Source organism: Coregonus lavaretus (assembly GCF_964263955.1).
Source record: "Coregonus lavaretus genome assembly, chromosome: 32".
NCBI lineage: Eukaryota > Metazoa > Chordata > Actinopteri > Salmoniformes > Salmonidae > Coregonus > Coregonus lavaretus.
Window position 1 is genome coordinate 2,698,644 of NC_140019.1, and position 15,703 is coordinate 2,714,346.

The following is a 15,703-nucleotide window of genomic DNA, read 5'->3' on the forward strand; positions in this document are numbered from 1 at the left end:
CGAGTCATCAGACTTATTGCAAGTATAAAAAAGATGGTTAAAGTGTTGACCATTAGCATTGTGTCAAGCTCTTCACACAGTTGTATTATTATCATCTTATAAACCTCCACCCCTCTGCACAGCTCCAGGTTATGGATGGAGGAGAAGAGGCGCTGGACGAAGGCACTAAAGGCATCAATGAGCAGGCCAGCTACGCTGCCAACAAGCTGCGTCAGCTCTACGACAAGCTGGAGTACAAACGCCAGGCCCTGGGCTCCATCCAAAACGCCCCCAAGCCAGACAAAAAGGTACCCCACCACACCTCTCAGCTGCTATTGTTTCAGTGCATGGTGATTGTGTTTTTGATTTTCTATGGAGTGAATAGTGTTAATGTTGCATGCTGTCTGCTTTGCAGAGGGTGTGACAGTGTGTTTTATAAGGTGTTTTTATGTACTCTGATATCGAGTATACCCTCAAGGTTGCATCCTCTCTATTTATGGCTACTTGACGATCTAATAGAACGTGAGACACATACAAAAGCACGTCATCGACTGTGCTGCTATCATTCACCTGCAAGCCAAGCACACTCTTTACCTCTCTCTCTGTCTTTGTGCTGGCATTAATAAAGAACCCATTAAATGTTCCCTGAAAGGATGTCTGCGCCTGCCTTTAATACAAGTAGCCCTTGACAAATTACATTGACTGAACAGCCACTTTCTTGAATGAGACACAGGCCAGCTGTCTCTTTTTTTCTAGCAGGTTGGTACTGTGTCTGGGGGAGATGGATTTTTTGACTGTGTGTGTGTGTCTGCGCGGTGCCATGTGTGCTTTCTTCTCTCAGATTGTGTGTAAGCTGAAGGAGGAGATCAGGGCCATGGAGAAAGAGCACAGCGACCTGCAGCTGCACATCTCCCGCACAGACTGGTGGTGTGAAAACCTGGGTTCCTGGAGGGCCCTCATCACCACAGCTGAGGTGAGTGGGACACACACAAACTAAACACAAAACAAACACGCACACCTGATCGACAACAACCACCAGGCAGCAGCGTCCTGTCAAACACACACATGGTGTAGTTGGCCGATTCCGTGCGGTCTCTATTTGGCAAAGTTGCCCTCCCGAAGTTGAACAGTAAGAACTGCAATTGAATCTGAAATGCACAGTCAGAGGACAATTATTCTGTTTCTAACGAAATAGAGGCATACTACGACAAAATAAACGTGACACAGTGTGTAAATTATAACAAAATAGTGCAGGAAATGAAGAAATTGATAAAAATGCTGGAATTGAACAAATAACTATGCAAATAAAACCATTGGTCAAGTACCAGAGTTAGAGGCTACAAAAATGTTGATTCCTATGCAATGTTCTACAAAATAGGACTACTTCACTGTCAGTTTTGTCCTGCTATTATTTTTGGTTGAAAAGTATAAAGCAATCAGAATGGAGAAAGCCCACATTAAAACCACTTAAAATTAATTTGTTGCAATCCTAGGGTCATGCACTACCCATAAAGCATGTTTCTGAATAATAATAATAATTCTAAACATCAAATACCGTCAAAAATGAGAAAAATACAGTGGGACAGTATGATATACCATGATATTCGCAGTTCAAGCAGGCAGAAATACAGGCATCATGCAAAGCTGTATTTCTGCCTGCTTAAATGGCGAATAGCTCAGATACACATGAAAACATGAAATGACCCCAGGAATCGATAGAACATCATCGCTCAGAGATGCACAACTACGATATAACGTTCAAAATGGGTGAATCTTTCCTTTAAGGCAATGAGCAAATCAGCCACCCTTCCACAAATGGCCTTTAATCTGAGTTAATTAATTGTCTTCATTGGAATGTTTTCTTACCATGCTCTCATTGATACGGTGTCTGTACTCTATGACTATAAACTCAAACATTGCTCTCACCTTACTGTCACCATTGACCATTAACTCTAACCATGCATGAACAAATACTCTCTGGCATTGTTGTGTCTCTGATTGTGTAGAAAAAATCAAGGAAAATATTTGTTTGGGAAAAAAAGAGGGCTTTGCAGTGAAATAAAGGAAGATGATACCCACTGTGCCCCTCTATCCCCCACCAGGCAGTGGAGGAGAACGGGGAACAGATGCCGTGCTACTGCGTCTCAGTGAGCCTGCTGGAGGGGGACGACTCTAAGAACAGCCGATGGAGCGTCACCAGGAAGCTGATAGAGTTCCAGGCCCTGCACCGGAAACTGACTGAGGTAAAGGTTCCTCCATGCCAATGCTGCTGCCTAACCCGTCTCTCTGGTCGAGTCCCAAATAGCACCCTATTCCGTTTATAGTGCACTACTTTAGACCAGGGCCCATAGGGTGCGCTATGAAGGGATTACAGGGAATAGGTTTCCATTTGGGATACAGCCTCTGTTTGCCCCCCAACAACAGCCATTTAAATACAGCAGTCCGGCGCTGTTACGTCACAGCCGTGTGTTTCAAATATCACTGCCTGCCATCTGATAATCACCCCTAACAATGCTGCCACTGGCCGGTTGCCATGGAGATCGACGAGACATGGAGACTGAAACGTAACCCCTCTTGTTTTCTCTATTCTCTCTCTCTCTTTCTTTCTCCGTCTCTCTCTCTCTTCTATGTCTTTCTGGCTCTCTCTGTCACTCTCTGACGCTCGCTGTCGCTCATTTTTTCTCTCTGTGTCTGTCTCACTGTATCTGTCTCTGTCTCAATTCAGTTAAATGCTTTATTGGCATGGAAAGTGTTACCGCATACATTGCCAAAGCAAACATATAGACACACATTCAATCAATGATGACGCAGATAGATAATAATACGAAAAATAATACTCTGAGTAATAACAATTAAAAGGACAGTACAGTAAGAAATGAATGAGCACAGTAATGAAGTAGTGAGAAAGACACAGGTAGCAATGTTTTTGCTCTGGTTGGTCGTTCCACTGGCTGTCCCTACGGGTGTGGCAGGAACCTACATATGTTGCTGCTAATATGGCACAAAGGGGTTTTTCTCCCAATTGATATTGGATTTTCTCCTTTTCTGTTTTGGTTTCAAACTCGTTGTATTTGTTTTACATTTTGGGGAAGAAAGTTGCCTGTATTATTATGGCAGTGTAGGAGAAAATCTAGCTCTGTCTCGACTAGGGTTGAATGGCGGGAACCCGGTTAGCAAGATTTACTGGGATTTGCCGCCCAAAACCACTCCCTTTTCCCGGGATAAACTGTGAGAAACTGGTAAATTATAATACATTATTTGCAGTGCATTCTGAAAGTATTCAGACCCCTTCACTTTTTCCACATTTTGTTACGTTACAGCCTTACTCTAAAATGGATTCAATAATTTTTTTCCCTCATCAATCCACACACAATACCCCATAATGACGAAGCGAAAACAGGTTTTTAGATTTTTTTGCAAATGTATTACAAATAAAATACAGATACCTTATTTTACATAAGCCAATATTCAGTAAAAGGCACATGACAGCCTGCTTGGAGTTTGCATAAAGGCACCTAAAGGCCCAGCATCGTCCGGGTTAGGGGAGGGTTTGGCCTGCCGGGATGCCCTTGTCCCATCACGCTCTAGCGACTCCTGTGGCGTGTACATTGTTTCCTCCGACACATTGGTGCGGCTTGGCAGGGTCATGTTTCGGAGGACGCATGGCTCTCGACCTTCATCTCTCCCGAGTCCGTACAGGAGTTGCAGCGATGGGACAAGACTGTAACTACCAATTTGTATATCACGAAATTGGGGAGAAAAAGGGGTCAAAAGTACAACAAAATAGAATTAAAATAAAGACTTCAGCATGGGAGAAGTCAGAGCTCAGACTGATAGACGAGTTTCCCGCTAGTATTACCAGTTGGAGGGACATTGAAATGGATTTTTCCCAGTCGCATGCTGGTATTTACGAATTTACGAGAAGTTATGACCGCAGCATTAGACTGATCCTTACAGTAAGTTGCTATTTTAGGCAAATGGGTCAACCAGAATGTATGTGTGTGTGTGTGTTTTTGTGCCCACCTTAGTGAAGTATTGCCGGACCTTCTCCTTGCTCTGAGGAACTAGCATATAGCTAGCTACTGTATATCTATGGGCTTTTATGTTTTTCTGTCGTGTGTAATGTGCAGTAGCCTACATCATATATTTTTGGGCTTGGGCTCATTAAATGTTGTTTATTTATTTAATATACAGTGGGGAAAGAAAGTATTTAGTCAGCCACCAATTGTGCAAGTTCTCCCACTTAAAAAGATGAGAGAGGCCTGTAATTTTCATCATAGGTACACGTCAACTATGACAGACAAATTGAGAGAAAAAAAATCCAGAAAATCACATTGTAGGATTTTTTATGAATTTATTAGCAAATTATGGTGGAAAATAAGTATTTGGTCACCTACAAACAAGCAAGATTTCTGGCTCTCACAGACCTGTAACTTCTTCTTTAAGAGGCTCCTCTGTCCTCCACTCGTTACCTGTATTAATGGCACCTGTTTGAACTTGTTATCAGTATAAAAGACACCTGTCCACAACCTCAAACAGTCACACTCCAAACTCTACTATGGCCAAGACCAAAGAGCTGTCAAAGGACACCAGAAACAAAATTGTAGACCTGCACCAGGCTGGGAAGACTGAATCTGCAATAGGTAAGCAGCTTGGTTTGAAGAAATCAACTGTGGGAGCAATTATTAGGAAATGGAAGACATACAAGACCACTGATAATCTCCCTCGATCTGGGGCGCCACGCAAGATCTCACCCGTGGGGTCAAAATGATCACAAGAACGGTGAGCAAACATCCCAGAACCACACGGGGGGACCTAGTGAATGACCTGCAGAGAGCTGGGACCAAAGTAACAAAGCCTACCAACAGTAACACACTACGCCGCCAGGGACTCAAATCCTGCAGTGCAAGACGTGTCCCCCTGCTTAAGCCAGTACATGTCCAGGCCCGTCTGAAGTTTGCTAGAGTGCATTTGGATGATCCAGAAGAGGATTGGGAGAATGTCATATGGTCAGATGAAACCAAAATAGAACTTTTTGGTAAAAACTCAACTCGTCGTGTTTGGAGGACAAAGAATGCTGAGTTGCATCCAAAGAACACCATACCTACTGTGAAGCATGGGGGTGGAAACATCATGCTTTGGGGCTGTTTTTCTGCAAAGGGACCAGGATGACTGATCCGTGTAAAGGAAAGAATGAATGGGGCCATGTCTCGTGAGATTTTGAGTGAAAACCTCCTTCCATCAGCAAGGGCATTGAAGATGAATTGTGGCTGGGTCTTTCAGCATGACAATGATCCCAAACACACCGCCCGGGCAACGAAGGAGTGGCTTCGTAAGAAGCATTTCAAGGTCCTGGAGTGGCCTAGCCAGTCTCCAGATCTCAACCCCATAGAAAATCTTTGGAGGGAGTTGAAAGTCTGTGTTGCCCAGCGACAGCCCCAAAACATCACTGCTCTAGAGGAGATCTGCATGGAGGAATGGGCCAAAATACCAGCAACAGTGTGTGAAAACCTTGTGAAGACTTACAGAAAACGTTTGACCTGTGTCATTGCCAACAAAGGGTATATAAAAAAGTATTGAGAAACTTTTGTTGTTGACCAAATACTTATTTTCCACCATAATTTGCAAATAAATAATAAAAAATCCTACAATTTGATTATCTGGATTTTTTTCCCACATTCTGTCTGTCATAGTTGACGTGAACCTATGATGAAAATTACTGGCCTCTCTCATCTTTTTAAGTGGGAGAACTTGCACAATTGGTGGCTGACTAAATACTTTTTTTCCCCACTGTATGTAGCATCAGGTTTGAATTGAAGCTCCAATCAAATCCAGACATTTATATGCTTTTTAATGCTTTTGAATGACACACCCGGTTTTGGCGGGAAATACCGGGTTACCCAGGAGAAAAGTGATTTATTCTCGTGATGGAACATTTGCAAAATACCGGGAAAAAATTCAACCCTAGTCTCGAGTTCTCTCTGAGGGCAGAGTGAGCACAACCTGTCCTCTCTGGGTAGCCAGATCTGTCTGTGACGGCCGGTTTCTATGGCCAGGCTGTGCTCACTGAGTCTGTACATAGTCAGTGTTTTTCTCAGCTTTCTATCAGTCTCAGTGGTCACATAGTCTGCTGTCATGTACTGTCTGTTTAGAGCCAAATATCACTGAAGTTTACTTAGATTTTGTGTGGTGTCTTTCCAGTAGGTGATATACTGTATTTTTAGTTTTGCTTTTTGCTTCAGGCAAGATTTTCTGAGTGCTGTCCTGAGGTTTTGTTTGGTTGGTAATGGTTAGTGAACTTAGCCTCAGGACCAGTTGACTGAGGGAACTCTTCTCTATGGTCACCTCTTGGCATTTGAGGGCTTTCTAATGGTAGGAGTTGGGGGTCACTTGTTTTTAAATGATTATACAATTTAGTGGCTCTTTTTTGGATATGAATCAGAAGAGGGAATTGGCCTAATTCTGCTCTGCATGCGTTGTTTGGAGTTTTTCTCTGTACTCAGGTCTCCTGTAGCTCAGTTGGTAGAGCATGGCCCTTCCAACGCCAGAGTTATGGGTTCGATTCCCACGGGGGCCAGTATGAAAAAATGTATGCACTCACTTAACTGTAAGTCACTCTGGATAAGAGCGTCTGCTAAATGACTAAAATGTAAAAAAATGTACTCTGAGCATGCTCTTACAGAATTCCACATACTGGGTTTCAATTGGGTGTTTGTCCCATTTGTCAAATTCTTGCTTTGTAAGCGGACCCCACACTTCACTGCCATATAGTACAATTGGTTCTATTATTGATTTGAATAATTTTGAGCCAGATCCTAATTGGTATGTCTAATTTAATAGATAGTTCAATGGCATAGAAATCCCTCGTTGCTTTGTCTTTCAGTTCATTCACGGCCAGGTTGAAGTTCATATTTTGTCCCAAATATGTGTAGGTGTGTGTGTTCTATATGAGTAGAGTCCTCAGCCCAGTAAAAAAGTATATTGGTTTAACTGACATCTGGACCTTTTCTGGAATGTCATGTTGCTTGTCATTTTGAGATTGGCTGTCAGTGCCCAGGTCTGACAGATTTGTAATTGTTGCTATAGTCCCTCTTTTGTGTGATGCAGCAGAACCAGGTCATCTGCATACAGGAGGCATTTTATTTCTGTGTCGTTAAGAGTGAGACCGGGCCCCGGGCTGTTGATTGCTCAAGCTTTTTGGCCAATTCATTTATATAGATTTTAAATATACTTGAGCTCAAGTTGCTCCCCTGTTTTACTCCACGCCCTTGGGAAAATAAATCTGTATGTTTATCTCCAACACCACTTTAAATTAATTTGAGGAAAATGCCAAATTGAATCCAATGCTTTTTGGAAACCTACAAAGTAGGAGAACATTTTAGTTTTGTTTTGATTGACATGTTTATCAATTAGGGTGTGTAATGTATAAATATGGTCTGATGTTCGATAATTTGGTAGGAATCCATTTTGGCTTTTGCTTAGAACATTGGGGTCACTGAGAAAGTGCAGTAATCTGCTGTTCATGATGGTACATAATATTTTCACTAAGTTGCTGTTGACACAAATACCACGATAATTGTTTGGGTCCAATTTGTCTCCATAAAAAAATATGTTATTAGTCCCAGGTTCCAGATGTCAAGGAAATAGCCTACACTCAAAACTTTGTTAAAAAGTTTCACTATGTGTATTTTATTATTTCGTTTAATATTCCATCAGGACCACAAGCCTTTTTGGGTGACATGGCCTGTATTTCTGTTATTGGGGAATCCGGAGGGTTCTTGCAGTTTTTAATGGCTGATTTGAGGTTTTTCATATATTCTTTTTTGTTTCAAATTCATAGTAATATTTCTATATAGTTCTTCAAAATGATTTCTCCATAGGTCACCATTTTGGATAGCCAATTCTTCTCTGTGTGGTTTGTTTAGAGTTCAAATTTTCCCAGAAGTTCCCTCAATTTCAGTAAGTTGTCTGTGTTCTTTTTATGTTCTGAGAGTCTGTTTGTATTCTTTTAGGGTTCCCCAATACTGAAGGCGCGTATCCTGGTTGTCTGGTTCTCTTATGTTTTAGTTTTTTTCCTTATAGATTTGCAGTCATAATCTTTTTTCATTATTTGTCTTTTTTGTCTTCTTTAAATTGGATAAGGGATGGCAATTTGTCAAAACATTTTGTAACGTCAGCACAAGCAACGTCAGCACAAGAACTGTTCGTTGGGAGCTTCATGAAATGGGTTTACGTGGCCAAGCAGCCGCACACCAGCCTAAGATCACCATGCGCAATGCCAAGCGTTGGATGGAGTGGTGTAAAGCATGCCACCATTGGACTCTGGAGCAGTGGAAACACGTTCGCTGGAGTGATGAATCACACTTCACCATCTGGCAGTCCGACGGACGAATCTGGCTTTGGCGGTTGCCAGGAGAACGCTACCTGGCCCAATGCGTAGTGCCAACTGTAAAGTTTAGTAAATGAGGAATAATGGTCTGGGGCTGTTTTTCATGGTTCGGGCTAGGCCCCTTAGTTCCAGTGAAGGGAAATCTTAACGCTACAGCATACAATGACATTCTAGACGATTCTGTGCTTCGAACTTTGTGGCAACAATTTGGGGAAGGCCCTTTCTGGTTTCAGCATAACAATGCCCCTGTGCACAAAGCAAGGTCCATAAAGAAATGGTTTGTCGAGATCGGTGTGGAAGAACTTAACTGGCCTGCACAGAGCCCTGACCTCAACCCCATCGAACACATTTGGGATGAATTGGAACGCTGACTGCCAGCCAGGCCTAATCCACCAACATCAGTGCCCGACCTCACCAATGCTCTTGTGGTCCCCGCAGCAGTGTTCTAACATCTAGTGCAAAACCTTCCCAGAAGAGTGGAGGCTGTTATAGCACCAAAGGGGGGACAATATTAATGCCCATGACTCCATATTAATGCCCATGATTTTGGAATGAGATGTTTCGAAGAGCAGGTGTCCACATACTTTTGGTCATGTAGTGTATGTAGCACTCACAAAGAAATTTGGGTCAGTGGAGATGGCCTCCTTTTAGATTTCCAGCCAAATGAAGAATTCTCCTGTTTTGATTAGTTCTATTAGCTGTGTTTTGAACCAAATCAGCATTCCCCTTGATTCCCTCCCCTGGGTGACTCCTCTCAAGTTGGTGGATGGGACCACCATTACCCTGTATCCTAGTGGACAACCAGTGGATCCATCTACTCCTCGTCTCCTGTAAAACAATTACACTACCGGTCAAGAGTTTTAAAACACCTACTCATTCAAGGGTTTTTCTTTATTTTTACTATTGTCTGCATTGTATAATAATAGTGAAGACAGCAAAACTATGAAATAACACATATGGAATCATGTAGTAAGCAAAAAAGAAAATCAAAATATATTTTATGTTTGAGATTCTTCAAATAGCCACCCTTTGCCTTGATGACAGCTTTGCACACTCTTGGTATTCTCTCAACCAGCTTCATGAGGTAGTCACCTGGAATGCATTTCAATTAACAGGTGTGCCTGTTCATTTGTGGAATTTATTTTCTTCTTAATGCGTTTGAGCCAATCAGTTATGTTGTGACAAGGTACGGGTGGTATACAGAAGATAGCCCTATTTGGTAAAAGACCAAGTCCATATTATGGGAAGAACAGCTCAAATAAGCAAAGAGAAACGACAGTCCATCATTACTTTAAGACATGAAGGTCAGTCAATAAGGAACATTTCAAGAACTTTGAAAGTTTCTTCAAGTGCAGTCGCAAAACCATCAAGCGCTATTATGAAACGGGCTCTCATGAGGACCGCCACAGGAATGGAAGACCCGGTTACCTCTGCTGCAGAGGATGATTTCATTAGAGTTACCAGCCTCAGAAATTGCAGCCCAAATAAATGCTTCACAGAGTTCAAGTAACAGACACATCTCAACATCAACTGTCCAGAGGAGGCAGTGTGAATCAGGCCTTCATGGTTGATTGCTGCAAAGAAACCACTACTAAAGGACACCAATAATAAGAAGAGACTTCCTTGGGCCAAGAAACATGAGCGATGGACATTTGACCAAATTGGTGATTTTTGGTTCCAACTGCCTTGTCTTTGTGAGACGCGGTGTGGGTGAACGGATGCTATCCGCATGTGCATTTCTCACCGTAAAGCATGGAGGAGGTGATGTTATGGTGTGCTTTGCTGGTGACACTGTCTGTGATTTATTTAGAATTCAAGGCACACTTAACCAGCATGGCTACCACAGCATTCTGCAGCGATACGCCATCCCATCTGGTTTGGGCTTAGTGGGACTATCATTTAGTTTTTCAACAGGACAATGACCCAACACACCTCCAGGCTGTGTAAGGGCTATTTTACCTAGAAGGAGAGTGATGGAGTGCTGCATCAGATGACCTGGCCTCCACAATCCCCCGACCTCAACCCAACTGAGATGGTTTACGATGAGTCGGACCGCAGAGTGAAGGAAAAGCAGCCAACAAGTGCTCAGCATATGTGGGAACTCCTTCAAGACTGTTGGAAATGCATTCCAGGTGAAGCTGGTTGAGAGAATGCCAAGAGTGTGCAAAGCTGTCATCAAGGCAAAGGGTGGCTATTTGAAGAATCTCAAATATAAAATACATTTGACTTTTGACCGGTAGTATATGTCTGAATATCATATTTTTGTAATACAATCTGGGTTCCTGCTCTTAAGACCAGGGACCTTAGGCCTGTTGCTCTTCCAACCGCCTCTGCGTAGCTCTGTCTGCCTGGGTGAGGCTCCTGTTGCATGAGTGAAGGTGCTGAGGGGGCAGGAGTGGCTCACGCCTGGCCTGGTGAAGCCCATGGGGGGGTATCTGTAGCTGGTTTGGGGGGGGATTTCAGGTGGGCGGCTGTTTGAGGGAGGTGGTGTGGTCGGCGGTACTCCTCGGCGGGAGGTCTCTGGGTGCAGGTCTGCTGGGGTGTGGGAATGGTCTCTGCGGGGTGGGGGCTGGTCTGCCGTTGCTGTTGATGTCGTGGGCGAGTGTCCTAGGGCCACGTCCTTCAGCGTTCTGGTGAAGGTGGAGACTACCTCTTTGTACATATGTACATGTTTGTAGAGGCAGACCAGGTGGAGGGTAGGATGGTGGGCCATGTGTACATTTGGTTGCAGGGCACAGTCCCGGGGGAGGCAGTGCGTTTATGCGTTGTATAGTGGCGGGGTGAAAGTCTGTTCTCTGGAGAAGAGTGGACACCACAATCTTGGTGTTGGGGAATGTGGTGGTGGCCCTTTCTATTACCCTCCTCAGTGATGTGGCCACCCTCTCCTGCTGGGCCCGCAGGTCGTTGCTCCCTGTGTGTATTATGATGTGGCCACCCTCTCCTGCTGGGCCCACAGGTCGTTGCTCCCTGTGTGTATTATGATGTGGCCACCCTCTCCTGCTGGGCCCGCAGGTCGTTGCTCCCTGTGTGTATTATGATGTGGCCACCCTCTCCTGCTGGGCCCGCAGGTCGTTGCTCCCTGTGTGTATTATGATGTGGCCACCCTCTCCTGCTGGGCCCGCAGGTCGTTGCTCCCTGTGTGTATTATGATGTGGCCACCCTCTCCTGCTGGGCCCACAGGTCGTTGCTCCCTGTGTGTATTATGATGTGGCCACCCTCTCCTGCTGGGCCCGCAGGTCGTTGCTCCCTGTGTGTATTATGATGTGGCCACCCTCTCCTGCTGGGCCCACAGGTCGTTGCTCCCTGTGTGTATTATGATGTGGCCACCCTCTCCTGCTGGGCCCACAGGTCGTTGCTCCCTGTGTGTATTATGATGTGGCCACCCTCTCCTGCTGGGCCCGCAGGTCGTTGCTCCCTGTGTGTATTATGATGTGGCCACCCTCTCCTGCTGGGCCCACAGGTCGTTGCTCCCTGTGTGTATTATGATGTGGCCACCCTCTCCTGCTGGGCCCACAGTTCGTTGCTCCCTGTGTGTATTATGATGTGGCTTGGTGACCCGAGCTGGGCCTTGACGACCAGCTCCGTTGCACTTTTTGTTGTGGGGCACCACACCTTCTTTTTTGTTTTATGATTATGGGAAGTTTATTCTCATGAACAAACTTCCCGTTCAAGTCAATCAACAGGATGATGTCAGCCAGTCTATCCTCGAGGCTGGAGGGAGTAGAGTGGGGGCTGGTGGTTTTGGTGTTGGAGCTGGGGTGGTTGGGGGAGAGGGAGAGCTGGGCTGTGCTGGTGTTGATGTGTCTGAGATGCTGTCCTGTGAATTGTGGGTGCAGGGTGGGCTTTAACGATCTGGCTGCTTAGAGTGGACTCCTCTGCTGTTTTGGGACAGAGCTCAAGGTGGGTGTCCAACTTCGTATTTAGGGGACACAGTTCTCTCTTTCTGTCCTGCAGCTGCTGTCAATGTATAGCCACCTCAGCTTTAGAGTTCTCTCTGTCTCTCTGCAGCTCTCACCTCTGCTGTATGATCAGCCAGTTCTCTCTTGAGTTTCTCCCTTTGCATGTCCCTCAGCTGTGCTGTGAGGCTGCTGTCGTCTCTGTGCCGGCTGTGGGCCCCTATAAGGTGTCTGTGTCTGGCTGTTGTTTGTTCAGATTTTCCCTGTGCAGCACCTGCTCTACCTCCATCAGGGCAAACTTCTTTGTCAGGTTGTTGATGATGCTGCGTAGAGATGGCTCTGCCTGTTCTGAGCTGGGGGTTGTCTCTCTCCTCTGGGGACTGCTCATCTGTGGAGCAGCCTGGAGTGGACTTCTCCTGCTGGGCTCTCTCCTGCACCCAGATGATCCCATTTTTGTACATGTTGATGGTTGCCTCTCAGATTTTTTATTTCCATCCACTACACATTCCTTCTCTTTTACCTGAGGGGTAGTAGGCCTTTACTGCACAGTGTCATGCACTTGGCTGCTCTGTGAAGATAATTAGGTTGCTGACGTCTCTGTTCTTGTATAGGTCTGCAAACAGAGTCTCTGGTCTCTCCCTCAAATGTTTATGCTTGTGCTGTTTGCATGTATTATTGATTATTGTTTTTGGCCTCTGCGGGTTAGTATTATATTGGAATGGCCTCAGTGTAGAGGGGGTATGATCTCACAGGGCTAATGCTGCTGCAGCTATGCTGGGGAGGGGATGCTGTTCTGCTTCTGCAGTTTGGCGTGGGAAGGGTGGAGGCTGCTGCTGCACTCATCAGAAAAGGGGAGAAATTCAAACTGCCCAGTGTTCTTTCTAGTTTCTAGCCTAGTTCAGGGGTTGCTCTCCTAAATTTAGTGAAAGACCAAGAAAATAGCTGACTGTTCTCTTTCCCTTTTTTTCTCCTTGGCTACTCACTTTAAAAATGACGACATTTCAGGAGCTCATAATGCTATGCTGCTGTTCATGCGCTCTCTGTCTCTTTCTGTGTCTGTCACTCATCTCATCTCTTTCATTCTTTATTCTTCCTGCAGTGTTTCCCAACCTTGAAAAAAGTCCAGCTTCCCTCCGCCAGTAAACTGCCATTCAAATCAATCGACCAAAAATTCATTGAGAAGTCCAAAATCCAGCTCAATACCTTTTTACAAGTAAGTCACTATCTGCCAACACTGGTCAACCACAAATTATAGTGAAACTATCACACAAATCAGTGTTTTGGTTAATGTGGAATGCATTTCTCAGTATCAATCTCCTGAGGGCATAATTTTTCAGAACAGGATGGATTGGGTCCCAAATGACACCCTATTTCCTATGTAGTGCACTACTTTTGAGCAGGTCCCTGGTCAAAAGTAGTGTACAATATAGGGAATAGGGTGCCATTTGGGATGCACCCGAGATGTCGTCAGAGTTGATGAGATGTCACGTATAGCTACTAGTGGGAGCTCAGGTAGTTTGTTTACTCCTTTCAGCCGTAGGACATCAGAATAGTTTGGTCTGCTAGGAGATGAAAATGCGTTATTGGAGTGGCTCGTCCCTGCTGTTCTCACTGCATGTCAATTGGCCATCAGGATTTCAAGCTAAGCTATTTCACTGTCTGGAGACTGAAAAATTAGACAAAAGAAAAATGTACTGTACTCAGTTTGGAGATGAGAAGATTGAGCACATACTTTAGATGTCTTAACAACAATGATAGTTATGATGGTGATGATAAAAATGAAAGGCATTACAATGATGATAATTATTTTTGTTTGTCTGATTGATTTGCAGTAGTCGGCTTCCGATGTCATTAGAATTGACTGTCTCAAATGGCACCCTATTCCAAATATAGTGCACTACTTTTGACCAGAGCCCTATGGGCCCTTGTCAAAATTAGTGCACTATATAGGGAAAGGGGTGCCATTTCAGACATAGACAGTCTAACGTGGAGCTGTTTTCTTCACCCTGTGTAGAAAATGCTGACAGACGAGTGGATGTGTCAGAGCGAGGCGCTCTATGCCTTCCTCAGCCCCTCCCCAGAGCACCTGAAAGTCATGGACATCCAGAAGAAATCCTCCTTCTCCCTGGCCTCCTTCCTGGAGAGACTGCCTGGAGACTTCTTCTCACACACAGAGGTTAGTTAGCACCATCACATCAGGAGACCTGCCCGACTGGCTGGAAGGGTGGAGGGACTAACATAGATACATACATACATACATACATACATACATACATACATACATACATACATACATACATACATACATACAGTGCCTTCAGAAAGCATTCACACCCCTTGACTTTTTCCACATTCTGTTGTGTTACAGCCTGAATTTAAAATTGATTAAATTGAGATTTTGTGTCACTGGCCTACATACAATACCCCATAATGTCAAAGTGGGATTATGTTTTTTGACATTTTTACAAATTAATGAAAAGCTGAAATGTCTTGAGTCAATGGGTATTCAAACCCTTTGTTATTGCAAGCCTAAATAAGATCAGAAGTAAAAATTAACATAATAAGTTGCATGGACTCGCTCTGTGTGCAGTAATGGTGTTTTTGAATGACTACCTTATCTCTGTACCCCACACCTACAATTATCTGTAAGGTCACTGTCGAGCATTGAATTTCAAACACCGATTCAACCACAAAGACCAGGGAGGTTTTCCAATGTCTCGCAAAGAAGGGCACCTATTGGTAGATGGGAAAGCAAAAAAAGCAGACATTGAATATCCCTTTGATCATGGTGAATTTAAAATTACACTTTGGATGGTGTATCAATACACCCGGTCACTACAAAGATGTAGGCGTCCTTCCTAACTCCGTTGCCAGAGAGGAAGGAAACCGGTCAGGGATTTCACCATGAGGCCAGTGGTGATGTTAAAACAGTTACAGCGTTTAATGACTGTGATAGAAGAAAACTGAGGATGGATCAACCATAATTGTAGTCACTCCACAATACTAACCTAAATGATTTACAGAAATGAAGGAAGCCTGTACAGAATATGCATCCTGTTTGCAATAAGACACTAAAGTCAAACTGCAAAAAAATGTGGCAAAGAAATGAACATCATGATCTGAATACAAAGCATTATGTTTTGAGCGGCAATCAAATTAATTAGCATAATGAAAACATTCCCATTAAAATCTGTCAGTTTAAGATAGATATCCAATCCACCGCAACCACCTATGTCGCACTTCCGCATCTGCGGTGACAGAGCTAGAGCGGTGTTTGTCAGACCATGAGACGTCCCGAAAATCGGTCTTCTCACAAAATCGTCTGTAGCATCCGACCGGTTTGGCCTACAAACTATTATGGAAAGATGAGACTCTAACGAACACAATGGTGTTCTCCGATTTGCTCAATGTTCCCCACAAGCGTCTTGGTACTCGTCTG

At 44.3% G+C, this 15,703-nt stretch overlaps 1 protein-coding gene across 1 annotated transcript in view; it reads left to right on the forward strand.

Moving 5' to 3' along the window:
* Positions 1-15,703, forward strand: part of LOC311107626 (sorting nexin-25-like) — an 84,022-nt gene that overhangs the window by 53,787 nt on the left and 14,532 nt on the right. Inside the window, exons 10-14 of the mRNA XM_084150147.1 lie at positions 123-287; positions 821-952; positions 2,082-2,222; positions 13,364-13,477; positions 14,279-14,440. Coding sequence (XP_084006273.1) covers positions 123-287; positions 821-952; positions 2,082-2,222; positions 13,364-13,477; positions 14,279-14,440 — 714 coding nt within the window. The remainder of the gene's footprint in view (positions 1-122; positions 288-820; positions 953-2,081; positions 2,223-13,363; positions 13,478-14,278; positions 14,441-15,703) is intronic.